At 43.2% G+C, this 27,132-nt stretch overlaps 1 protein-coding gene across 18 annotated transcripts; it reads left to right on the plus strand.

Moving 5' to 3' along the window:
• Positions 1-1,950: 1,950 nt before the first annotated feature.
• On the plus strand, positions 1,951-27,132 carry LOC127670320 (uncharacterized). Of its 18 annotated transcripts, XR_007974536.1 has the most exons (9): positions 1,958-2,178; positions 8,857-9,017; positions 12,538-12,631; positions 13,838-14,031; positions 22,305-22,370; positions 22,645-22,878; positions 23,466-23,586; positions 23,997-24,953; positions 26,116-27,132. XR_007974536.1 is itself a non-coding variant. In XM_052164652.1 (8 exons), the coding sequence occupies exons 3-8, from the start codon at positions 12,572-12,574 to the stop codon at positions 26,194-26,196; spliced, it is 756 nt and encodes a 251-aa protein (XP_052020612.1). In that variant the 5' UTR covers positions 1,956-2,178; positions 8,857-11,615; positions 12,538-12,571; the 3' UTR covers positions 26,197-27,132. The 18 variants fall into 18 exon arrangements, 2 of the variants coding, with proteins under 2 accessions (XP_052020612.1, XP_052020611.1); XR_007974562.1 differs by having other exon boundaries at positions 1,951-2,178; positions 8,857-11,615; positions 20,965-22,370; positions 22,645-22,674; positions 23,466-24,953; XM_052164652.1 differs by lacking the exon at positions 23,997-24,953 and having other exon boundaries at positions 1,956-2,178; positions 8,857-11,615.

A 27,132-nucleotide genomic window follows, 5' to 3' on the forward strand; every position in this document is an offset into this window, starting at 1 on the left:
CTGCCTTCTGGCAGTTGCAAAATAGACACAGCAGCTGCAGCTGGCTGATAACAACAGAGTGGACTAAGAAAACATAAGTCGTTCCCAGGTCAAGATGCTCAGTTTTGATGTATGCACTCTCCTCATGGTTTACCCAGGTGCAGTAATCCAATTATTTAAAGGTCAACATTCCTTTACCCTCTGTGTAATGCCAAGTGTTGGAAATCCTCCGCTTGCAGTGTTTTCCTTTATAAACCCCCTTTCCCTAGACCTCGGGCTGCTCTCCTGTCCTGCTACACCAGGGAAGGTTTATGGCCGAGGCTGGAGCTTGAATAAACACTCTCCTGGGCTTGCATTGGAGTCGTGGTTCCTGGTGGTCTCTTTGGTGTGTTCATGATCTGAGCAAACAGACTTCTGACTTTGTGTGTGTGTGTGTGTGTGTGTGTCTGTGTTTGTGTGCTTTCTCAAATATAATCTATAGTGCATGCCAGGCAGTTGTGTTTAAATTGGTTTGTGCTGAGAAAGATCCGGGAGAGGGCTACTTTGTAAGCATTTCTCATCTGCTTACTGACATTTACCCGTTTCTCTTTATTCACCCTTCCTTGGACTGTTACTTTCTTTGTTATACTGGTGTTTAAAAGTAAACTGAAATTTTGTTTTTAAACTGTAGTTTTCCAGTTCTTTCAGGTCCTTAGAAACCAGATGTCACAGACACAGTGGCAAACACTTCACCAGGGAGCCTCTCTCCTCCCACTCATGGCTGTTAAGTCAGCCCAGTGCAAGTAGCCTCAGCTGCTGGGAGTCCCTGGGTGTCATGACTGAGTCATACTCAGGAGACAGCATTTTGCAGTTCTTCTCTCTACTGTTTGGGATCTCATTTTTTCCCCTATCATATTCCTTCAGGGTAGTGAGAATTCTGGAGTTTTGGGTTCTTTGAAAATCACAGAAATATTATGGGAATGTATTTTTGTTTTAATCCCAGGTGTGGGGATGTGGGACTGTTTCAGATTTTCCACCAAAGGTGACTGATTTGCCTCATGCTCTAGCAGGGGCATGATTTTTCCAGCTGCAGATAGTTTCTGTAATTGTGTGATGTTTGGAATGCTGGGGACTTTTTAGAGGGTATATAAATGCTAGGGTTCGAGAGGTAGTGTGGGTTGTTGGCTGGTTGTTGGTATTGTTGGTATTTGTTGGCTATTGTTGGTATTTGTTGGTTTGTGGTTTGTTAAGTAGTCATGCACAAATTAAAAACAGCAAGAAGAAATTAGATATCCTGATGGTGAGGATCAAACTTGTTCCAAGGAGCTTGATTCCCCTAATCATCTAGAAGTAGTCTAACAATAACGACACCCCCTTTCTGATCCCTGACTTTATTCAGGGATCTCTTTCCTTTACCCTCTATCCTGTTCTGTCTTATCTAGTGTTAGGGGTTGAATAGGGTAGAAGAAAGATGAACCGACAAAGTAGCCAAAGACAGCTATGCTTGAGCCTTAGAGGGGGTGGTATAAATGCTTCGTTTAGATCTAAGACTTAAATTCACGATGTATCTGAGACTGATCGCAAACTTCTGCCTCCTGCTTCTACCTCTGAAGTTCTGAAATGACAGGGAGACAATTTATGAGTAAGTGTGGATTGAACTCAGGGTTTTGTGCCATCTAGGCAAGAACTACCAACTGAGCTACACATCACAGACTTAAACCACTACCCACTCTATATGAGACTTGAACATTCCTATGTGGTCCTGGGACCACCATCCCATGAATACAGACAGATGACGAACTATAATCCATGTGGCTGGAGCCACAAGCATTTACTTCCTCACAGTCATTGGAGTTGAACATCTGAGATTTAAGGAGGTTGGTGGCAAGAGTTGGTTTCTTCTGGAGGTGCCCTTTCTTGACATATAAGTAGCAGTCTTCTCCTTGTGTTGTCACATGGTATGGTGGTTTGAATATGCTTGGCCCAGGAAGTGGTACTATTAGGAGGTGTGGCCTTGTTGGAGTGCATGTGGTCTTGTTGGAAGAAGTATCACTGTTGGAGTAGGCTCTGAGAGAGCTTCCACGTTGCTATCTGAGGATGCCAATCTTCTCCTAGCAGCCTTCAGATGAAGATGTAGAACTCTCAGCTCCACCTTCACCATGCCTGCCTGGATGCTGCCATGTTCCCACCTTGATGATGATGGACTGAACCTCTGAACGTGTAAGCCAGCCCCAATTAAATGTTGTCCTTATAAGAGCTGCCTTGATCAGGTGTGTGTTCATATCAGTAAAACCCTAACTAAGACATGGTTTTCCCTATGTGTGCATGTGTGTTTGTGTGATGTACTCTCTTGTAAGGACACTAGTCATGTTGGAGTAGGGATATTAAGGGTGTGAATGTGAAATGTTCCTCACAGGCTCATGTTTTGAATGATTGACTGTCTCTGTGCTCCCACCCTCAGCTGGCCCTTCTCCCTGTATAATCTGCTGGCTGGAGATGAGATGTAAGTCCGATCTCTAGGATATCGGATTGGCTGCTTTTATGTGTCAACTTGATATAAGCTAGAGTCATCAGAGAGGAAGGAGCCCCAGTTGAGAAAATGCCTCCATAAGATCTGCCTGTAAGGTATTTTCTCAATTAGTGATCAATGGGGGAGGGCCCACTCTGGAGACATAGCCCTGGGCACTGGTAGAAATGGCTGATTACCGAGCACAGCCACTTCCTGCTGTTGGCCCATTTTCTGGCTCTGATTAACTGCAAGTTTTCTCAAAGCATCCTTAGCCCCCACAGTGCCCACCTCCTCGCCTCCCCTTTTCTTTTCAGTTATTGGCAATAAGAGGGGTTGCTTCCAACCCAGCTCCTAGACCTTTGAACAGCAAGATCACATTGATCTTCTCAGTTAAACCTCAGTGTTATTCTCACCACAGTCTTCTGGATCTGTCAGCATCTGAGGCTGACTCTCAGTCCCCAGCTTGACACCTCATCATCATCTGTGACCACAGGACACATCTCTGGACTCTTCTGAGAGGTGGCTCTGTTCAGTAGCTTCTTCTCACAGTGTTATTGCTTCTTATATCTCGTGCCTCCGACTCTGAATGATGGAGAGTTTAGTGTATTTTCTATGGGCTTTCATTTTATTTGTGGTTTCAACCACATTAAACCTTGATGTGGAGAGTCCCCAGACTCCATTCCATTTGGACCCTTCCCCTAATTCCAGGCTCTGATATCTACTGTCCATCTCTACCTTATATATCAGAGGCTCCTCATCCTTGTAGGAATCAGGGTGATGGTGCTTCTCATGGTTTTCTCCATCTACAGGGCCGGCTGTGTTAGTCATTGACAGCCCGATTCTTTAAATTACTCATGGTGACCACAGAATTGTAATGTGTGAACTCTATGGCCGTCCATGACATCTCAAAATGCCCATGAGTCATCTGACAGCTATGACACATAAGAGATGGAGACCGCAAGCTGTTTTGGTAAATGACACAAACCTATTGAGTCTTCCTTCAGGTATATGTAGAAGCACTCTCATCCAGATCCATCATTGGATCTGGGCTGTGTCAACACCTTTATCATACAGTTTTATTCTGTTCTTAAAGACAGAATCTTCTCATGTAGCCCAGGCTGGCCTCACCCTCCAGGTATTGGCACTACAAGCTATATTCAAAATATCACAGACATTATTTGTGACATACCGCAGAGAAGGAATTGAGGAATTGATAGGAGATGGGAGGCACAGGGGCTGGATCCTGATTGGGTGGGGAACACAAGTACCATTATAGAGATAAAGATACATCAGAAAAGCATGTTCAGGCATATGCTGACTGGGCCTGTGATATTCTGATCTGGGATCTTGACTGGGGAGGTGCTGCTCCTCTAGGGAAGAGAGTTCTATAAACAATGATGAAGGACTTAGCTGCATGTGCATCTTTCCCACTCATACCCCAATCTAACATCCAACCCAACCACATCCTTTAGGGAGCTCTGACACAGTGAATCTCTGTCCTTTTACCATACAATCCCAGGTTCATTTACCAGGTGAATAAACAGCCTTGCTCTTCAGAGTGGCTGATGGAACCTGCCAAGTCTGCTCATCCTCCCCCACTCATTCTTTCCCATGAACTCCACAGTCAGGGCTCCTGTCTATGTTGCTGCTTCACAGACATAGTCAGCACATGCCTGAACATGCTTTTCTTGATGTATCTTTATCTGTATAATGGTACCGATGATGAACAGACCTGACATTTGCCTCATGTAACCTTACATGTCCCAGCAAGCCCATCCTTCCTAGAAAGTGATTTCAATTCTCTGCTCTCTACCCCCATGGCAAAGGTCTAATAATTGTCAGGCCTTTCTTTGCCTAAAGGCTTCACATATATTATGCAGCGAGGAGGAAGCAACAAGTTCACATCTGTGCATCCTTAATGGGATGAGACCATGTGCTCCCCCAACCCCTGATAAGGAAGTGTACAAAGGGCTGATGGGAGTCTAGGATTCCTGGGGCACTTACCTGGAAAAGTGACCTAAGTGCAGGGCGCATGTGGCTCATGCCCACTGCAGTCCTGGCTGCTCTCTTTCTGTGTACCTTCACTCTGGTGGGAGACAAAAGACTCAGCCTGGTTTCCTCAAACTGGAGGTCACAGTCATGATCTTAGAATGTATGAAGATGACAGGTCTAAAGGGCACTTGTCCAGGGTTCCTCATGACATGATTGTGACAAGGACTACTCTTACTTCCTAGACATCTAGATAGGAAACAGATCGGTGCTTGCTGGTGGCTGCCACCTAGGTTCTCCACACCCCACAGCCTGTGCTCCGGCCACAGTTCCTCATGGTCCTCTAAGGGCCCTTCATCTTCACCTCTCCATTCACCTGTCCCTCACTGAAGCTGGGGCTCACACGAAGACCATGAGGCAGACACTAACGGTGAGCAGGACTGAGACACAATGCCCCTGGTGGCTCCCAGAAACACTCTTAAAGTTGCTCTTGTTCCTAGGTTCTCTGCTGAAGGAGAAGACTTGAGTGAGCTCTGAGCCCTCTGAGCCCTTCCACAGTCCTCACCTCTGGAATGGGGTTCAGATACGAAGTCTCTTTCCAACATAGGATCCCAGCTTTTTCTAGAATCTCAGATAAAGCACACAACCCAACTGAGCCCTCTTGTCCAGGCCATAATCCTGTCCACTAAACTCCATCTTTCCTAGAACCCATATTCCTCTTCACTCAGAATCTCGCACCAAAACACACAGACAAATAATAATGAGGGAAGTTCTCTCCTAGAGCACTGGGCAGATGCTGAGTGCTGGTGATGTACTGCTGGAATCTGAAAGTCTCCACGAGGGTTAATGTTTCATTCTTTATGTTCTTGTTGTAAGACTTCCTTCTGACGTTTCCCTCTTGTAAGCAAGCAAAGATGTTGGGATGTGGGGCAATCTGACTTCCTAATTAGAAGCTGTTGGACCGTCCCTTGCTCTTCTGGCTTATTTGAGCAAAAGGACTGTCAGTTAAGCAGCCAGCTAGCTAGTCTACGTTTATGCAAGCACCAGACAACTGAGCACTTCCCAGGCTCACACATGGTTGTTTTGGTTCCTGGGGGGGGGGTGTTGGGGGTCTTCCCTGACTTCCTTCAGAGTGGGCTGGGAAACATAAGTGTCACTATATTAGGTTCAATGAAAAGCTTCTCTTGAATTTTCTTTCTGATCTTCTTTCTGTAACATAAGCTGAGCTGGCACCAAGAATAAAGAAGCAGAAGAAAGCAGCGTAAGCACATAGGCAGCAGAAAGTGGAAGAACTATTGCCAGTCAGCATACAATGTGGAAGCGACAAGACAGTCAACCTTCTGAGAGCTGGACACTTTCAGAGTCTCCAAAGCAGGAAGAAGAGGTCATCAGAGGGTGAGAGAGCAAGAGAGGGTAGAGACCTGAAAAGAAAGTTAAGAATTTGTGAGGAGTCAGAAGTAAATACAACCTAAGACCCCAGAAGGTCTCCAGAGAGCGTTCAAGGCAGACAAATCCCAACATCCTAAGCCTAGAAAGAATAGTGACTCTTATAGGGCCAATGGTTTTGGCACTGGTAACTTGCAGGAGAACAGTAACACTAGGGTTTCCACCTGCCTCTGCTCCACCTGTCCACACTCACTGCTGCCAAACACCCAGGGAACAGGCATCAGGAAATGATGAAGACCACTACAAGCTTATTGATCAACTACAGTTTCTATCTCAGCAGAGCAATAAGATAACCCCAACTATGTGGGTAACAGCAGGACCAGAATCCTGCTCTCCAAAGCATTCAGCTATAGACAGACTCTCCCTTTTCTTCTTCCCAAAGATGCTGAGTCCTTTTCCTGGTCTCTTTTACCCATCCCTCAGGATCAGTATGGACATTTGTGCCTACAGAAGAGGCTAGATGAGAGTGGTTAGGAGGATGGTTGGTGGAGCTTTGAATCAGACCCAGGGAGCCCTTAGGGTACTGTGTGGCAGTGCCTCCTGGGATCCTACTACCCAGAATCAGCTACCTATCTCAGCATCTCTTGTCTGTGCTGCTGAGGGAAACTCCCTCCTCTGATAGGCTCTCTGTCCAGTGGAGACCACATGCCATTAACAGTGTCAATAGAGCAGGGTAGAGAGTGCTGATGGTTGTGCAGAGGTCAGGGTTAAGAGCATGAGGATTGGCAGCAAATGAAAACAACAGTAACAATAATGATGATAAGAAAGCATCCCCAAGAGACTTTTAGAGTTGAGTTAACTTTCTGTTTGACTCCACGGTAAGGAAGCCCATCACACACATATCAAACCCAAGGTCATATGAAACCAATAGAGGATCCTGATGAGACCTGTGGTCTCTGGATGAGAGTGACGTGTCTATGATGTTCATCCTTTGTGACAATGGGACATCTTATGGTAACATAGGAGATATGTAGGAAATCCTGGTATTCGCCACTCAATTCTACGGTAGCACTTTAGCCAATCTGAAAACTAAAAATCATTTTTAAAAATCCTCCAGGAGGTTCACTGAGTGGAGGTAAAATATCTGCAGAGGGGACAGGGAAGAAGTTGCTGGTTTTTCATGAGTATCCCTGCAAGTACCAGAGAGACCCCAGAGGAGGAGACTTGATGGGTGACTCAGACTGAACCTAACACGTTGAGTCTGAGGAAAGCTGGTCCAGCTGAGTCCCCAGGGGGCCCCATCTTGGGAAGCATGGATTAAGAGTTCTCCATAGCATGTGCATAAAGAGTGGGACTCTCTCCTCACTTGGGATAAGCACGAGGTAAGGCGGACATCTCTGATACCATCCCAGAAATCAGCCTAGAAGGATGCGGTTTGGGCCTCCTGTGTCTCTAGTTCAGTAGGTCTTCAGGAGTCACCCTCACTAGTTGTCCAGCTCCACCTTCCTGTCTCTATACCCACATGTACTTAGGTCACCCTGCAGGTGAGGTGAGTGCCATGGTCCTGGAGCTGGGGTGTGAGTGTTAGCAATGAGGGGGTGATGATGGTCCAGAGAAGTGCGGGCTGGGGACATCCAGGAGAAGATAGGGATGTCCCCCTCTCCTTAGCGCAGGGCACAGAGCAGACTTCTAGGACAGCTCTGAGTTTCCAGTCTCCTGGCCACAGCAAGAGCAGGAAGCAAATGCAGTTGTGTTGAGAAGGATTCCTGAGCTTCTGTTAGTGAGTGGAGATGGGAGGTCAGGTGCAAGAGAAAGTGTTGCAGAAGCCGCCAAAGTCAGAAAGAAGCCAGAAACTTCAGTTCACAGAAGAGCAACCACAGAGGACTGGAGCTCAGCGTGGAACAGATGAAAACTCTGAGGCCAAGGTCCTTAAAAGATGTTAGAGAGCCACCTAAGAGAGAGAGAGAGAGAGAGAGAGAGAGAGAGAGAGAGAGAGAGAGAGAGAGACAGAGAGAGAGAGAGAGAGAGAGAGAGAGAGAGAGAGAAGTGGAGGGAGCGAGGGGAACCCTATCACTGAGCTGGTTCAGACAGGGGGCATATCAGGTCCTCCTACTCAGAGTCACCATTTTTCATTTCTTGCAGTGTTGTGGATCCAACCCTGGGCCTTTCATAAACACCTTGTCAATGGACTCATCGTGGGCCCTTGGTGATTGTCATACTTAGCATCCTTAGATCAGGCTGGCCTTGAACTAGCTTTCCCTCTCTATTGCTGGGATTGCAGCACCTGTAGTCCCATTGTTTCCTTTTGTTCTTAAACTGTTCTTTGGCTTATATGTATAGAATGCATCTTATATGTCTCACTCCCACCCTCTCATCTCCCTCTCACCCATGCTGTCCCTCTCCCTTTCCTCACATCAATGTCTCATTGGTTTGTTTTGTGACCCATGTCTTTTAACCAGGACTGTCTATATGTCTACAGCTTTGGAGCTATCCATTGGGGACTGGTGGGCTCATCCTTGGGTACTAAATTGAAGACACATGTCTTCCCTCAGAATCCATCAGAGAAAAGAGTTCTACAATTGCCTGGTACCCCATGACTAACAAGTAGTTGAGGAGGAAAGAGTTTATTACATCATATAACTTTCAGGTCATACTCTGTCACTGAGGGAAATCAAGACAAAAACTCAAGATTGGAAACAGGAGCTGGGAACTAAAACAGAGGCCATGGAAAAATGCTGCTTCCTGGCTTATCTTCTCTTCCTTGGTCAGGTCAGAACATCTGTTTAGAGATGATACCTCCCACTGTGGACTGGGCCCTCTCCCATCTGTCAGCAATCAAGAAAACATCCCTTAGTCTAGTCCACTGGAGGAAATTTCTCAGTTGACGTTCCTTTTCTCAGGTGACTCTAGTTTATGTCAAGCTGACAAAAAACTAACCAACACAGAGAGGTATAGGTCCCCATAAGTTACTTCCCTGTCTGTGATTGACTGTGGACAGGTCCCCTCTCATACAGGCAACCACAGCTGTGTGAGATCTTATTTGCGATGACTACGAAATGTTCTGAAGACAGCATTTCCCTGCTGACACTCAACTTCTGAGGGGCTTTCTGTGCTCTAGCCAGGGGCCTCATGCCTGACTTCACAGTGGCCCAACCCACTCAGCACTCAACAGGTGGTGAGTACCGAAGGATGCAGGGTGCTCTAGAGTTGTGGTGAGTGTCTTGACAGAAGGACGGTTCTTGGGTAACTGAAGCCTACATTGATTCGTTCATCCATTAATCAAACATACACTGATCTCTGAACACTGATGAGGTGCACACTCAGGTCTCCCGTCGATGGATCATGCAAGTTATCTTAAGACGCTGGTGTGCACAGTCATAGAATTGCTGGGATGATACGCTCCATGTCTGTTGGGGTTTCTACCATCAAGCTCTCTGCAGCAGCTGTGCCCTATCACATTCTCAGCAGCGATACCCTGTAGTTTCAGTTCCTCTGCCCCCTTCAGAGCTTGGCACTTCCTACTTTTAGCAATTATGCTTTAAATGATCATAAAGTGAAGTCTCTTTTCGGTTTTCAGTTCTTATTGGCATGTTGTCATGTGTGACTGATTTGATTTGATCTCAATTGGCCCTCGATTGACCTCTCTTCTTTTTCTCCCCTCAACATCTCTAGTGGTCTCTCTTCCACTTTCATAGCGTTGTGCTTTTTCTACATTATGCATGAAACAGACAACGTTTTTCAAGACTTGCAGTTCCCAGTCTGGCTTATTTCACCTAACAGAATGATGTCCCCTCCCCTCCAAAAATACACCATGCTTTTGTTGTTTGCATTACAATGAAAACTATATTTTTTTATTATGGCTTAACTCTTAATTTTCAAAAAGTTTTATCTGCCTGTGTGTGTATGCACACATTCCATGAAACATGTTGAAGTCAGAGGCCAACCTAAGGGACTTGGTTTTCTCCTTCCACCATAACTTTGAGGAATTAAGCCTAAGCTCATGTCTTTAAATTTGAATGGGAAGGGCTTTTACTCCACGAGCCATCTCACCAACTACTTTTTGTTTGTTTGTTTGTTTGCTTGCTTGTTTGTTTTTGGACAAGGTTTCACATACCCCAGGTTGGCCTTGAACTCTCTCTATAGCCAAGGCTGATTCCAAACTCTTAATTTGTCTGTCTTCACTTACCAAGTGCTAAGATTACAAGTGTGTGCCACCACATAGGTTATATGTGATTCTGGAGATAGAGTTCAGGGTTCTGTGCATGCTAGGCCAGCACTCTGGCAACTGGACCACGTTCCCAGCCTCCATTTTATAGTTCTGACTTGATATATGTTAAATCTATTTACTTACCTGCGTTGTGCTTCTGTGTGTGTGAGTGTGTGTGTGTGTGAGTGTGTGTGTGTGTGTGTTTCAGCAAGTAGACACACAGTCCCCAAAGCATCTTGTATCCTTCAGGACTCATCTGCTGAGTCTAGAGGAAGTTTTAGTTCTGTGAGGTTATGTGAGATGAGGGAGGCATCTTCAATAAATGTTGCTGATCTAACAATGTCTGCATATAGAAGAATGAAAATAGATCTGTATTTATTATCCTGCACAAATCATAAGTCCAAGTAGATCAGAGGCATCAGCATAAAACCAGACACACAGAACCCGATAGAAGAGGAAGTGAAGTAACAGCTTCGAGGACATTGGTGAGGAGTCAGGTTCCTAAACAGAACACCAATGGCACAGGCACTAAGATCAAGAGTTAATAAATGGGACCTCATAAAACCAAAATGCTTCAATAAAGCAAAGGATGCCGTCAATAGAATAAAATGGCAGCCTACAGAATGGGAAATGATTTTTACCAACCTGAACTCAACATAGAGGGCTAATATCCAGCATACTTAAAGAAGTCAAGAAACTAGACGTCAGCCGGGCGGTGGTGGCACACGCCTTTAATCCCAGCACTTGGGAGGCAGAAGCAGGTGGATTTCTGAGTTCAAGGCCAGCCTGGTCTACACAGTGAGTTCCAGGACAGCCAGGGCTACACAGAGAAACCTTGTCTCAGAAAAAAAAATAAATTAGACATCAGCAAAGCAAATAATCCACTTTTTAAATGGGATATAGATCTAAACAGAGAATTATCTGTATGTGTTACAACTATGAGGGAAAAGGCTTCTCCACTAGAAATGTTATAGCTCTGCTCTGGGGTAGGGGAAGGTTTCCCCCACTACAAATGTTAGAGCTCTGAAGGGAAAGATATCCTGGCAGTTGGGAGCCAGGGAATACTGCAAAGTCACACCTCACAGCAAACCCCACACAGGAGATTTTTTGGAAAAGAAAAACCTAGGAGGGTAGTTGCTTCTTCTTCAGCAACAGAGAACTGAACAGAAGACAGGGCTCATAGGGCATTTCCTGTGGGGCAGAGCTTTCCAGGTTGGAGATTTTCACGGTGAGAATTAATGGAATTTTAAGTCCAGAGTTTGGAGTGAGTTTAGGGATGGGTGGGATTTCAAATCTTGAGTTTGGGGTTTTTATTCTGCAGGGAGAGGACTGGGTCCAGATCTTAGGGGAGAGTATTCTATGAGTGGAAGCTGGTGGTTGGAGGTCCTCAAAGAAGAGGCCTGGATGAGGAACTTACATTCTCAAGTGAAATTTTAAATGGCTGAGAAACATATAAAGAAATGTTCAACATCTTTATCCATCAAAGAAATGCAAATCAAAACTACTTTGAGATCCTTATACCTGTCATAATGGCTAAGTGACAGCTCATCTTGGAAGTAGATCAAGGTAACTCTTTTGCTGATGGGAGTGCAAACTTTTACAGCCACTATGGAAATCAATATGATGATTTTTCAGAAAATTAGGAATTGATCTACTTCAGGACCCAGCTATACCACTCTTGGGCATATTCTCAAAAGACACTCCATCCTATCACAAAGACACTTGGTCAATTATGTTCATAGGAGCTTTATTCATAATAGCTAGAATATAGAAACAAGCTAGATATTCCTCAACAGAAGAATGAATAAAGAAAATGAGGTAAAATTTATTCGGTGGAGTATTACTCAGCAATCAAAAAAAAATGACATCATGAAACTTGCAGGCAAATGGATAGAACTGAAAAAATCATTCTGAGCAAGGAAACCCGGACCAAAAAAGACAAACATGATTTGTACTCACTTGCAAGTGGATATTAGCTGTTAAGTAAATGATAATCAGGCTACACGCCACAGACCCAAGCAAGGAGGGATCTAGTGGGGGAACTCGGATCTCCCTGGAAAAGGGAAATAGAATAGATTATGTGGATGAACTGAGGACAGGCGGGGTTGGGAACGGGAGGAATAAGGTTGGGGAGGGAGGGGCAGAGGGAGAGAGTACTGGAAGAGACAAGTGGAATTGGGGGGCCATTTGAGGGACAATGTGGAAACTTAGTTCAGAGGAGACTTCTTGAATCTGAGGGCAACCCTAGTGAGGACCCTAGGAAAGAGCCTGAACTGGCCATCTTCCTTAACCAGGCAAACCATCTGTGGTGGTTGAATAGGTATGGCCTCCATAGACTGGTGTGTTTAAATGCTTGGCCATAGGGAGTTGCACTATTAGGAGGTGTGGCCTTGTTGAAGAAAGTGTGTCACTGTGGAGGGCAGCATTAATGTCTCCTATACTCAGACTATATCCAGTGAGTGATCCAGTTTCCCGTTGCTGCCTGCAGATCAATATGTAGAACCCTCAGATACTTCAGCACCATGCCTGCATGGCCTGCCATGCTTCTCACTATGATGACAATGGACAAAATCTCTGAAACTGTAAGTCAGCCCCAATTAAATGTTTTCTTTTATAAGAGTTGCCATGGTCATGGTATCTCAACACAGCGATGAAACCCTGAGACAGCCCAGTGGTGGCGCTGGCACACCAACCCAGCCACAAAACCTTTAACTTATAATATGTCTTGCTTGTGAGATGTGCTGGGACAATGGAGGCTCATACCTTGCAGGAGTGGCCAACCAATGATAGGTCTAACTGAAGGTCCACAGGTAATTTTGAGCTAGATGGCCCTCTCCACAGACACACCTACCTATTCCAGGGTCTTGGAGCCAAGGTCTGAATGTCAGAATTGAGGAGGGGTTGGGCCTGGGAGGCAGAGAGACGAGGGCAGCTGACATCCAAGTGAAAGATGGCGGATGTCTTATGCCTATAGGCCGAGGGCACAATAACAAGTCAGATCGCTGGCATAGCCAGGCTCCAGGGCTTGTGGGATGTTAATGAAGGGGTTATAGGTGAGAGATGGTGAGAAGAAGAGGGGCACAAAGGATTAGATGGTGTTAAAGGTACAGCTTTGGGAGAAGTCCATGCTTTGATCCAGTTCCTCCCATGAACCCTGATGATCTAAACCACAACTACTCCCAGCACAGGATCTGTCCTATGCTGTCCCAGGGCTGCCCTATGGTACCCATGACTTTTAGCTGTGGCTGCTGCTAGGTCAGAATCTTTCCTGCCACTGAGAGAGAAATGTAATGCTCAAAGTAGTTTCATCTTACATGCCCTTTCTCTGTGCAAAATAAATAAGAACTGCTCTTGGCTCTCTTTGAGCGTCTCTGCTGTCCAGAAACCAACTGTAATTCCACAGAATCAATTGATTCCAAAGAATCAACCACAAGTTTTATTCTCTACTGGTTCTATATGGGTTGTGGGTGGCCGATAGAGGATCATGCTCTGTACTGGGCTCTGCATGGGACCAGTAATTAGAGACAGACAAATACTGTGGAATCAGAAGGGAAAGAAGACTGAACAGGGCAGAAGGATGCACAGACTCCCAGGCACTGTCACTGACTTCTGCAATGCCAGCTTGTATATTGGATATGTAACCACAGACCTAGTAGGGAGAGGAAGTTGTGCTTAGATGCCTGCTCTCACACCCAGAGCAGGGTGTAGCTGGGGCAGTAGCACCCCAGTGGGAGCCTAGGCTCCTGTGGGTGAGGAAAGGGTGGATAAAAATAGGCAAATCTCTGCAGGAATTGGGAAAGCTGAAGAGAATCAATGGATATCGTTCACAAAAGAGGAACCTGGGTCTACAGGTGGCCTGTGTCTTCCTGTCTGCAAGGAGCAGATGGAAAACCAGTATTCAAACATTAAAGAGGCTGGAGAGGCCCAAGCACAGAGGAGCAAAGGAGGCCAAAGGGCATGCTCTCTTTTCCCCAAGCATAAGGTGAGTGGACGTTCTTCCCATCCTAGAAAGATTTTATTTAAAGTGGGCTGTGGTCTCTCACACAGCCTCACAGAATTAAAGCTTCCTCTAGACTCAGCAGATGGTGAGTCCTGCAGCTTACAAGATGCTTTGGGGACTGTGTGTGTGCGTCTATCTCCTTGCTGAAACACACTTGTTTGTTCCACAAATGCATAGTGAGCTCTGTGCATTGGGGAATGGACACAAAAGAGGGCTTCTGTTTTCTGGTCTCTCTCCTGAGATGTCTCTGTGCAGATTTGTGACTTCATCCAACACACACATAGCTCCAACTTCAGACCATCCATCATTGGTGAGTTAACCACTTGCCATGGTGGCATACTAGGTATATCTCTGTAAAGCTTGGGCTTAGAATTCTAAGCCCCCTCACATCTAGTGCACTGTTTCCTTAAAGTGCCTCCAGAGTAAAACCACACATTGCCCTTCTTGTGACACAAAAGATTAACAGTGCACAGGAAAGGGTCAGCCTTCAAGGCCACCCTTGGGTGTGGTGCAGTCATATCTGTGTCCTTATGATAAAGATTAGTGCTTCCTTCCATGTTCTAAATCTACATCTCATCAAAACAGGTTCTAGTGAAATACAGATCATTAGAGGATACTTTGAAAACATATTGCAAATGTGTGGAAAATCAGATGAGATTTTATATATATATATATGTATATATACGTGTGTGTGTATATATATGTATATATATATATGTGAGTATATATATGTGTGTGTGTGTGTGTGTGTGTTTTACCTAACTAGAAGTTAGAAGATAAAAATGATTTAAAAGACTTGTAATAACCAATGAGAGTGAGGCAGTAATTCAGCCTCCTTATAGGGTCTGCAGAGATGACTCAGAGATGATTGCAAGCACCAGATGCTCTTGCAGAGGATCCAAAGTTGGTTCCCAGCTCCATGTGGCAGCTCACAGTCATTAGTAACTATAATTCCACGGCCTTCAACTCCTTTTCTTTTTGTTGTTGTTGGCATCAGAAAGACTTGTGCTGCACATATATACATACTGGCACTTACACATACACATAAAGTAAAAATAGACACAATTTTTAAAATTGTCCATAAAAATGCCCAGGATAAGATGGAGTCACTTCTGAATTATATCAAACATTATCAAAACCCAATACAAACCCTTCTCAAAATGTTTCACAAAATAGAAGAGAAAGGAATGCTACTGAATTTGCCCTATGAAGCCAGTATTAACTTGATACCAAAACCAAGATAAAAACACAACCATAGGCAATATTATTCTGAACAGAACAAAAGCTACAGACCATTTTTCCTGCACAAATGTAAAAATTCTCAACAAGTGTGTCTGGTTTTACATGGAGGTCCTTGATCCACTTGGAGTTGAGCATAGTACAAGGAGACAAGGATGGATCAATTCGCATTCTTCTGCATGCTGACCTCCAGTTGAACCAGCACCATCTGTTGAAAAGGCTATCTTTTTTCCACTGGATGTTTTCAGCTCCTTTGTCGAAGATCAAGTGACCATAGGTGTGTGGATTCATTTCTGGATCTTCAATTCTATTCCATTGGTCCACTTGTCTGTCACTATGCCAATACCATGCAGTTTTTAACACTATTGCTCTGTAGTATTGCTTGAAGTCAGGGATACTGATTCCCCCAGAATTTCTTTTGTTGTTGAAAATAGTTTTAGCTATCCTGGGTTTTTTGTTATTCCAGATGAATTTGAGAATTACTTTTTCTAACTCTGTGAAGAACTGAGTTGGGATTTTGATGGGGATTGCGTTGAATCTGTAGATCACTTTTAGCAAGATGGCCATTTTAACTATATTAATCCTGCCAATCCACGAGCATGGCAGATTTTTCCATTTTCTGAGGTCTTCTTCGATTTCCTTCTTCAGAGACCTGAAGTTCTTGTCATATAGATCTTTCACTTGTTTGGTTAGAGTCACACCAAGATACTTTATATTGTTTGTGGCTATTGTGAAGGGTGTCATTTCCCTAATTTCTTTCTCAGCCTGCTTATCCTTTGAGTATAGGAAGGCAACTGATTTGCTTGAGTTGATTTTATAACCAGCCACTTTGCTGAAGTTGTTTATCAGCTGTAGGAGTTCTCTGGTGGAGGTTTTCGGGGTCACTTAAGTAGACTATCATGTCATCTGCAAATAGTGATAATTTGACTTCTTCCTTTCCAATTTGTATCCCCTTGACCTCCTCATGTTGTCTAATTGCTCTAGGTAGAACTTCAAGTACTATATTGAAAAGATATGAAGAGAGAGGACAGCCTTGTCTAGTCCCTGATTTTAGTGAGATTGCTTCAAGTTTCTCTCTGTATAGTTTGATGTTGGCTACCGGTTTGCTGTATATTGCTTTAACGATGTTTAGGTATGGGCCTTGAATTCCTGTTCTTTCCAAGACTTTTAGCATGAAAGGATGCTGAATTTTGTCAAATGTTTTTTCTGCATCTAATGAGATGATCATATGGTTTTTTTCTTTGAGTTTGTTTATATAGTGTATAGCATTGATGGATTTCCTTATATTGAACCATCCCTGCATCCCTGGGATGAAGCCTACTTGATCATGGTGGATGATCGTTTTGATGTGTTCTTGGATTCGGTTGGCAAGAATTTTATTAAGTATTTTTGCATCAATATTCATAAGAGAAATTGACCTGAAGTTCTCTTTCTTTGTTGGACCTTTGTGTGGTTTGGGTATCAGCGTAGTATGGAGAGGGTCCTGATCCTGGAAAGGATTGACCTAGCATTGGAGGGGAATATAAGGACGGAGAAAAAGGAGGGAGGTGATTGGAGAATGGATGGAGAGAAGAAGGTTTATGGGACATATGGGGAGGGGGGATCCCGGAAAGGGGAAATCATTTGGAATGTAAACAAAGAATATAGAAAATATAAATATTAAAAAAAAGAAAAGAAAAAATTCTCAACAAGATGATTGCAAATCTAATTCACAAACACATTAAGAAGATCATATACCATGATCTACTGGGTATCATCTGAGAATGCAACATTGGCTCATCACACACAGTCAATAAACATAATTCACCAAATAAACGCAACAGAAGAAATCACAAGATCATCTCCATAAATGTAGAAAAGACATTTGATAAAATTCACCATGATTTCCTAATAAAAATCTTGGAGATGTTAGGAATAAACAGATCATATTTCCCTGTCAAAATGAAGACCAGCTCTATTGAATTTGTAGATAACATTATGCCAAATGGGGAAAGAGAAAACATTTTCCCTTAAACCTGGAATGAGCACCATCTTTATTCTTGAGCTTAACTAAAGAAATAAAAAAAAAAGAGAGAGAGAGGCCACGGTGATACATTATTATGAAAATATCTCTGCATTTTCACAGACTGAAACCATTGCTGAACCTCAGAGCCAGAGTTAATTACACACATTTAGGTCACTCAATACTGCTGTCCCACTGTTTATTCAGCCTGCTTCTTTAGCCTGTCTTTAGAATAATGAGCAATCAATCTTACATGCTTAGGCATTCCCAAGAAATCAGCTTTTACAACCTAAGCTAATGCATAGCTGTAGTCATAGAATATGTACTCTTCCATGCCCCTGACTTACAAGTAATGCACACATGGGTATGCAGCATGTTATGGTAGTGAATGCTGAAAACAGCAGATACACTGAACATAGCAAGATATTCACCATAAATGATAGAAGTGACATTGATGAATGTTGATAAATTTGTTTGCAGTAGTGTTTGGTATCTCTGTCAGTTATAGTCAGTTGGAGCCAGTAAAGTTTCATCCCTTGTAAAACCCCATGTCTTAGTTAGGGTTTATATTGCTGTAAAGAGATACCATGATCAAGGCAACTCTTAGAAAACATTTAATTGGGGCTACAGGTTATGAGGTTCAATTCATTATAATCCTGGTGGGATCCATAGCAGCGTTCAGGCAAGCATGGCTCTGGAGATGCTGAGAGTTCTATATCTTATTCTGACAGCAAACAGTAGAAGACCAGCTTCCAGGCAGCTAGTATGAGGGTCTTAAAGCCCAGCCCCATAGTGACACACTTCCTCCAACACAGCCACATCTCCTAAAAGTGTCACTCTCTGGGCCAAGCGTATTCAAACCACCACATCCTGTTAATGAGTTCTGTGAAATATCTTTCATTTCTTCTCTGTGTGATGTTTTCTGTGCTTTCAAAATATACAGAGCAGAGGTCTTTGTTAGGGACACATACAAAAGACAGGATTCAGGCAGGCACAGATTCAGACTCATACATACAACAGACTAATTACAGGTAGTGACAGCAGAAGACACAGGAGACAGAAGGAAAGTTTATAATCTGGGTTTGCTCTTGGTAAAACCATTCCAATAAGAAAAACGTTGATTTCATTCCTTAATAAGACACTGAAACATTTTGGATACCCTGAGGTTATTATCAATGCGTCCATTAGATGTACAAGATCTAAAAGAGATTTAAAACAGGAAAGGAAAAAGTCAAATTATTCTTATGAATGTTGGAGTTCAGGAGTCATCCCACAAACCACACAAACACCGATCTCAGTCATACAGGGATGTTTTATTGAACACAAACCCTAAGAGTGGTTGATCAGGGCTACGGCTCAGAATTTGGCCCTGAACATTCCTCTTTTATAAAGGAAAAGCCACAATGAGCTCATGTGCAGGTGCAGGAAGTACTCATGATGGTTGGCTATGATCCAAGCTAGTTTGGCTAGCTAGACAGAACAGTTCTAACTCACCTTAATTCTGATTGGTCCTAAGTGGAGCCTATAGTTGTCGAATTTCTTAGATTAACAAACCTCAGAACATACACAACATAACAGGATATGTGGTCAGAATGAACCTACTCTGAGACAAGCTATTTTTCTGTGTCAATGCGTGGCAGGCATATTATAGCAGTAGGGAATAGCTGGCAGGCATGGAAAAATTATAGCTATGCTGGGGGTGAGGATCAGGCCTCAAAAGTGTATATATGACATGATTCTACAAAATCTAGACTTATGAACATTTTCAGTTAATTTGCAGGATCTGAAGTCAACATACAAGAGTCAGTATCTTCCATGAATATCGATAAATAACTTTTATATGAAACAATTTAGAAAAAATTTCATTGACAATACTCCACCCCACATAAAGTATCTATAAATAAATCTAAACAAGGAAGTGGGAAACCTACGCAATGAAAACCCCTTAGTCAGGTACTCTGTCACAATAAAAAAAAGTAACTAAGATAGCTAAGATTTGGGAAGCAAATGTAAAGTCACCAAAGGACCCCGTGGGGCAAATGCATTATCCTAGAGGGGAAGCCACTGTGGTGTTTAACTGAGAATGGTCTCCATAGTTCATGTGTTTGAATGCTTGGCCTCCAATTCGTGAAAATGTTTGGGGAGGACTAGTCGGTGTGGCCTTCCTGGAAAGGGCGTGTCTCTGGGTGCGGCCTTCCTGGAAAGGGCGTGTCTGTCTCTGGGAGCGGGCTTTGATGTTCAAATGCCCATGCCACTCCTAGTTAGCTTTCTCTCTGTCTTGTGGTTCTGTCTCAATCTGTGAGCTCTGAGCTACTGCTAGCACCACGCCCACCTGACTGCCGCCATGCTCCTCCCCATAATGCCCGTGGTCTCTAACCCTTTGAACTGTAAGCCCCATATTAACTCTTTTTTCTATAAGTTGCCTTAGTCATGAGGTCTTATCACAGTAATGAAAAAAAATTAAATAAGTCACAAATCCATGTTTCTAACTGCATATTCAGAATGCAAGGGAGTGAAGCCAGTCTCGACGACAGTCAACAGAAGGTGTTTACGCACAACAGAGTTTTTTTCAGCAATAAGGAAAGCTAAAATTATGAAAATTCAGGAGAATGGATGGATTTGGAAGGTATTGTAATAAATGAGATGATCCAAACTTAGAAAGACAAAATTCACAGGTTCTCTCTCGTGTTCAGACTCTCACTTTCAATGTCCGTGTGAGAGTAGGTACAGATCAGGAGTCTAGAGGGGAGAACGTGAAGACCTGAGGAGACGGTGAGCAAAAGGACGCGTGCGCCATGAGCCTGGAAGGAGCAGACCAGGGAGGGCACGTGGAGGCGGAAGGGGAGGACACGGGCAGGGAGTAGAAAACCAACAAAAACATTTATTTGAGAAATATTATAATAAAATTTAATACTTTTGTGCGGATAAAAAAAATTAATAAGTAGGTAGGAGCCACCGAGATGACTCAGCAGGTGATCTTGCTTCCTGGAGACCTGCATCCGATCCCTGGGACCTACAGGATGGAAGGAGAAAACCATCTTCTGCAATGAGTGCCTTGGCATGAATGTGTGATCACACACACACACACACACACGCGCGCGCGCGCGGATATAAAGAAATTAAAATTAAATAAATGAAAAAATTAAACTGCTGCATTTCCAGTTTGATATGCCTTTGAGGACATTGCATTTTCATGAGCTGAGTACAGTTTAAAAATTTGTGTTTTCCACATCATTATAACATGTTATTACCATGGTTTTAAAATGAATGTTTATTATTGTCCTCCCCTCCTTCCCTCCTTCCCCTTATCTCTTCCATTGTCTGTCTGTCTGTCTGTCTGTCTCATCTCTTTCTCCCTTTCTTTGCAGCAGTCTTTATTCAGTTGCACAAAACCTGTGGTCATTAGGATGGAATGCACGCTGAGCTCTGCTTATTCTCCTGTAGGTGGCAGTATAATATTCTATCTCTTAAAAGGTTCTGAATTAACCTGTCTGTCAGGAGAGCAACTTAGCTTTTATTTTGTTTAAGGCTTATACAGTATAATCCTCCCCATATTTCATTAAAGATGTTTATTAATGTGTTGGTTGCTCATATTGATGAAGTTCTGAACGATGTTTCTTTTTGATTCCTTTCTGTTTTTTAGGGACTTGATTTTGTTTTTGTTTTTAAGACAGAGTTTCACTATGTAAGTTTGGCTGACCTAGAAATCACTATGTAGACTACATTAGCCTGGAACTTGCAGATATCCACCTGCCTCTGCCTCTTGACTGCTGGAATTAAAGGTGTGCACCATCACACACAATTCAAAAATAATGTGTATGGTTGATTTGCCTATTATGTTATTTGTGGTAAAACAGAAACATTGTATCTCTTCATCCATGGTTTAGGGTATACCTTTGAGAGATGACAACTGTTGGGGTTCAGGAAACTCCTCACAAACCACATGAACACCATCGATCTCAGTCTGACAGGGATGGTTTATTGAACATAGGCCCCAGGACTGGTCGACCAGTCCAGATTCAGGAACTGAACCAGGACCTTGAGTTAAGATTCCACAGGGTTTTAAGCTCAGAGTCCACAAACATCTATGACAAGTTATTTCACCAATCAGGATTTAGACACAGAGGATTTCCTTATGAATATGTCTTTGTTGTACACTTATCCTGCTCCCGTTGGTTGGGGTATTCAACTGTGGTAGTGTGGTAGGAGACTTGTCTTGTATAGTATTTATGTCCTAACTTGTCTATCAGGATGGGACTTGTCTAACATTCATGTACTAACTTGTCTATCAGGATGTCAGTTATTCACATACACGTCTCTTTCTGCTGAGTAGGACGTCAGTTCCCAGGAAGGTCTTGGGAACTTAAACTTTACTCGACCATTACTCAAAATTGAAGTCTTATCCCAAATAGTTTACTACTTTGGTGCAGGTGTCTCTCTAATACAGGGTCCATCCCAGGGACAGCTTTTCTTATACATAGGTTCAGGAAGTGCTGTTGGATGGTTGGTTTGGATCCAAGCTTCTTGTGGGTAACTATACAAAACAGTTCTCCTGATTTCTATCATGATTGGTTTCTAAGGGCACAGAACACCACAGAGTATGTAATCAGTAATAGTATTAGAAAGTTTCCTAGTAACAGCAGAAACATATGAGAAAGTTTTGTTTTATTTTGTTTTGTTTTGTTTTGATTGTTTTTATAATGGCAGGCTATCCAGGTAACAGTTATCTAGGCCTTAGCATTTTACCTAGGCCTTAACATTCCATTTAGGCCTTAATATTTTACCTAGGTCCTAACAATAACTTTTTAATAAACTCATAGTTGTCACTCTAACTAAAAAAAAAAAAAATCAAATGAGCTTTCTTAATATCATCACATCCCACATAAAACTTCCTACCAGCAGTTTGAGCTTTCCAACTCATAGCATGACAACCACACCTGAGTCTATTTCCTTGTCCCTAATTTGACTCTACCAACTGTGGTTTGTACACATTTTTACCATGTTCCCTTTATAGGCATAACTGGGCCTGTGTCTTTGCTGCTTTGCAAACGTCTGAGTTTCTGGAACAGGAGAAGCTTAGGTGAGGGTGTTCACTGCTGTCGTAGCCTGAAGGACTTGCTGGACATCGTGTTATTTGTCCTTTGTTATAATACCAGAGAGATTCTGCCTTGGATCATCTTTGGGGGGGAGTGACTGAACATGCAAAGGATAACAATATTTTTAATATTTTTAAATTAAACTTTATTCCCAAAATGCAATGTGAAATGAGTATTATGTTTAAATGCCTAATGCTACATCACTGTGGAAACATTACGGAAAGCATTTATATCCGTGCTGACTTTCCCATCTCTCAGGGACAAGCAATCAACTGAGCTGTTTCAGAGGTTGGTGCCACTTGAGGATGAGACTGTGAACTTCAACCAGGAGGAGTGGCCATGCTGGACCCTGTTCAGAGAACTCTATACCAGTGGGCGAGCCCAGCTCACCTGGGGATCTGAGACCAGCTTCACTGAAGATTTCTTTCCTTCTCTTTACAAAATATGGCACAGCAATCAGAAATGTGTCACTCCCTGCTTTGGCTTGTCCTGGTAGTTGATTCCTTTGGGGCACCTCTAAGTATTTTGTGTCCGGTTGGAAATGTTGATTTAAGAAAAACAAATAAGCCCATAGGAATTTCATTTGATTACCACTAAAACCCAAGTATCTCCAGACAGATCAAGAATCCTTTCCACTCACAGGATATTTCTTTCTAAGCTCCGAGGTCATCTGTAGGAGGAAGAAAGCTGATGAGGTGTGGGTGGGGTAGATTAAAACCCCAAGTTATAGGTCAGCGACTATTACCCACTCAGAGATGGATTTCGTTTGAGGGCCACTATCTGTTATTTCACGTATCCAGTCCCCAGCTGGTGAACATGTAGACGACCTCCCTGCCTTTAGGATTTCTATTGCTGTGATAAAACAATATGCCCAAAAGCAACTTGGGGAAGAAAGGGCTTCCTTTCATCTTACAGTTTATAGTCCACCATCCAGGGAAGTAAGCACACCATCCAGGGAAGTAAGCACGGGACCTCAAGGCAGGAACCTGGAGCAAGAACTGATGTCAAATCCTTGGAGAGGGGCTGCCTAGTGACTTGCTCTCCATGGTTTGCTCAGCTTTCTTTCTTATACAACCCAGGACCACCAGCTGCTCGGGAGCACCGCCCACAGTGGGCTGGACCCCTTTCACCACCACTCATCAGTCAAGAAAATGCTCTACGGACTTGCCTGCAGGCCAATCTTATGGAGGCATTTTCTCAGTGAGTTTCCCTCGTTTTAGATGACCTTAACCTGTGCCAAGTTGTTATTAAAAACTAATCAGCATTCCCCTCTCCCAATTTTTACAAGCAATGGATACAGGGTATTTGTTATAAGTGTGGAATATGGACAGGGTAAGACCACTTCTCTGGGTAGTGACCTAACCTGGCCATGACTTAGGGATGTATTCAGCCTCATAGTCCTTCTGATGACCTTTGCTAGTGTACACTCAAATATGCAAATGAACAAATATTTATATTCACACATAATAATGCTTGTCATTTGATATGCTAGACTGATCCCTCATTCTGAATTTAGTCTAAAGGTTGAAAAGAGAGAATATTTCATCATTTCTCTTGCTGACCCAGTTCTCCGGTACATACTGACTTTTTATTTCATTTTATGATCCCAGTTTCTGTTCTCCCATCTTCCCAAGCAGCTAAACAAAGAACCAGATGAACTTGAGGCACAGTCACCCATGACACTGAGAGAAGAGTCACCAAGACAAAACTCACAGGACTGAGTTTTCCCAACAGACCGTCCCTTTCTGATAATTCCTAGAAGAGAAGCACATAAAACACCAAGCCAGATGTGCCACAACTAGAAGGAAAAGGCAAAAGAGGATCCAGTACAGATGGGCCAGTGAGACAGCTAAGAGGGTGCGGGTGCTAACTGCCAAGCCTCGGGCCTGTGTTTGATCTCAGGAACACACGTGGTGCAAAGAGAACTGACCTCCACACATAGCTGTGGCGTTTACACACCCATCTACAGACTGCACTCCATCCCCACATACAAATCAATAAACAAATTAAATGTAAAAAAGCGTTTGTTTAATGCTCTAGGACAGTAAAGGAAACCAATGAATTCAGAGAAAAGCAGATGGAAAAGCAGACGGTGCTTTGATCAGCTGCTTGGGAAGAGGGAGATCAGAAACTGGGATCATAAAATCTGATAGATTCCTCAGATTCTCCTGTTTTCCTGGGCACTTGTTCCTTGGTTCTTGGCCTTAATGTATTACTTTTGAGTCTGTAGACCCCTTTCCTTTTTTGTTATAACCCATGTTGTTGTTATATTTCTTTTATTGTCAATATATTCTGATACAAAGTTAAAGTTACACTGTTCACACACATTTAGTAGTACTTAGTTACAACCACTCATTCCCAATATAACCATATACCTGAGTGGTTTGTGCTGCTTACAATATAACTGCCAATGATAGAGATTAGAGAGTAACTGCTTTTGAAATTCAGCACAGTGGACCCACATAATATTTGTGGTGGCCTCTGGAATTCATTTTCATGGCTCAATTTGAATCGGAAGTCAACAGAAGCCAACAGAAGCAGAAGCCAACACAATTGTGGGATGACTGGTGAGTATTAGTAACTGTCTTTATAGCACATTGGATGCCTTGGTGTCCGCACAAATGGGCTGTATTGGAGAGTCTGGGATGTTTTCAGCATAGTTCTCATTATTTACATTGGTCTTCTGAAGAAGTACCATAAATATATAGACTTGTCCCCTCCCCATGACCCACGTGAAGCGAAAAGTTAAAAAGAAGTAGTCCAGATGCACGCCTGGGCATGCACCGTGAAGCCTCAGGGTACTGAGCAAGCTCCACCACGTGTGGACAATTGCTATTTCAGAAAATGGGGCAGAAAGGTGATAGACTGCGTGTCTACTTTGTAGAAAGCCCTAAGTTCAACCATCAGTACCACAAAAATTTAAAGTAACAAAAAAAACTACTCTGGTTTTAAAATTGGCTAAACATTTGAGCCTGCAGTTTGACACCTCTGGCGAGTCCTGTACTCCAATCCCATCCTTCAAGGCTCAGCTCTACACAAACATTGCTCTGAAATCCTTGTCTCCTGGTTTATTACCTATCCTGTGATGCCTCTTTAGATTACCTACATAAGTTTAGATAACTACCTTTCCCCAGTTGTTTCTTCCTCACAAATGACCAAAGTGATCTGGACCCCTGACTAAAGCTTTCTATGTTTCCACAACCACTCACCACCCTAAGATGAAGTGCTTGTAAGAATTGAGTGAATCTCTATGTCCAGGCCATAGGAAATTGCCTGGCATATGTTGACTGCTGGATAGAAGAGTGTTTGGCATATCACAGGGCTGTAGTTGCACATGCTCAGGGGTGACACCACCATCATGGTCATATTGCCTAACTAAGAGATTTACCTTTATTTGATACCTCTTTCACGATGTACATTTAACTTATTTCTTTATCTTTTCCCAGAAGAGTAATCAGAACTTGATATTCCATAATAGGGAGTTTCTGATACAGTTTCGTTTCTAACTGATATGGCAAGTGAAGTCACAGAGATGGTTCATGGTCTTCCATTTTAGAACTGTGGCCGGATGCTGACACATCAGCAAAGCAAGATCCCACTCTTGGGTGTTTTTATTGATAAGAATGCTCTGAGAACAGACTGGATTGGAGGGTTAAGAGCCCGGGATGGGGGGAAGCCTGGGATGGGGGGGGGGGACATTCTTTTCATACTTCCACTTCATTTCTACAGAAAAGTAAGTTCCCAAATTCTCGGATGCAAGAAGTTGAAAGCCTATCCTACAAACAGGTGATGAAAATCCAAACCATGTAAGAAAATAACTTCATGATTTTGTTGTATCTGCTCTGCTCTCCTCTCTCAACTCTTCTGATGTCAACTGTGAGCTTCTGCCAAGAAAAGAAAAATCATGCAAAAAGTACCCAGTGCAGAAAAACTCCCAGCCATGAGCAGCTATTTATGCAGCATGAATGCACCAAGTGTAGGAGTGTCCTCATCACAAATCTGCTCTCCATAAACATCAGGTAATTTGCACTATGGGCAGATGTTTTGTCTGCGACAAACATGGGGGTTCTTCATTTAGAATTGGGAGTTGACATCCCATCAGTGGACTCCCGTCATCAAGACTTACGAGTGCTATGACTGTGGAAAATTATCCAGTCATACATTCTGAACTGAAAATACACCACCAAATTCAAAGGGAAGAAAGAAAGTGTTTGAAATGCCCTGATTGTGGAAAATCCTTCAGTCACACATTTCACTGGAAGGCACACCATCAAATTAGCACAGAGGAGAAATCATGTGCCAGGAGCCATTCTCACATAGATCTCAAAACCCCCTCCTCTCAGCCATTTCTAGCCTGCTTTCTCTAGTCTGCTTTTAGAAGGAAACAGCTTAAAGATTAGCCAAGTAAGCTAGATGGTCAGTACATGCAGAGCTCACCCGAGTGGGCTCAAACAAATGAAGCTCACCTGTGGTTAGGTTACTATAGCAACTCCTTTCCACTTCACCTCCTCATGATCAATTTATTGTGCCAAGCTCCTACAGTAATCGCCAACTCTTCCCTGAGATTCTAAAAGACAATTCTGAGAAACTGTTCCTGAGAAATGATGCTAGCCCCCTGAGATTGTTCCCTGAATACAATGACTTTCCCCCTTCACCCCTCCCTACACCTTGCTTGCTTCCCTTTAAATTGCCTTGTGTAAAAAAATAAAATTTGATAGCTTGATCAGAATACTGTCTTGCTGTCTG

The sequence above is a fragment of the Apodemus sylvaticus genome, chromosome 1 (assembly GCF_947179515.1).
Source record: "Apodemus sylvaticus chromosome 1, mApoSyl1.1, whole genome shotgun sequence".
Classification (NCBI taxonomy): domain Eukaryota; kingdom Metazoa; phylum Chordata; class Mammalia; order Rodentia; family Muridae; genus Apodemus; species Apodemus sylvaticus.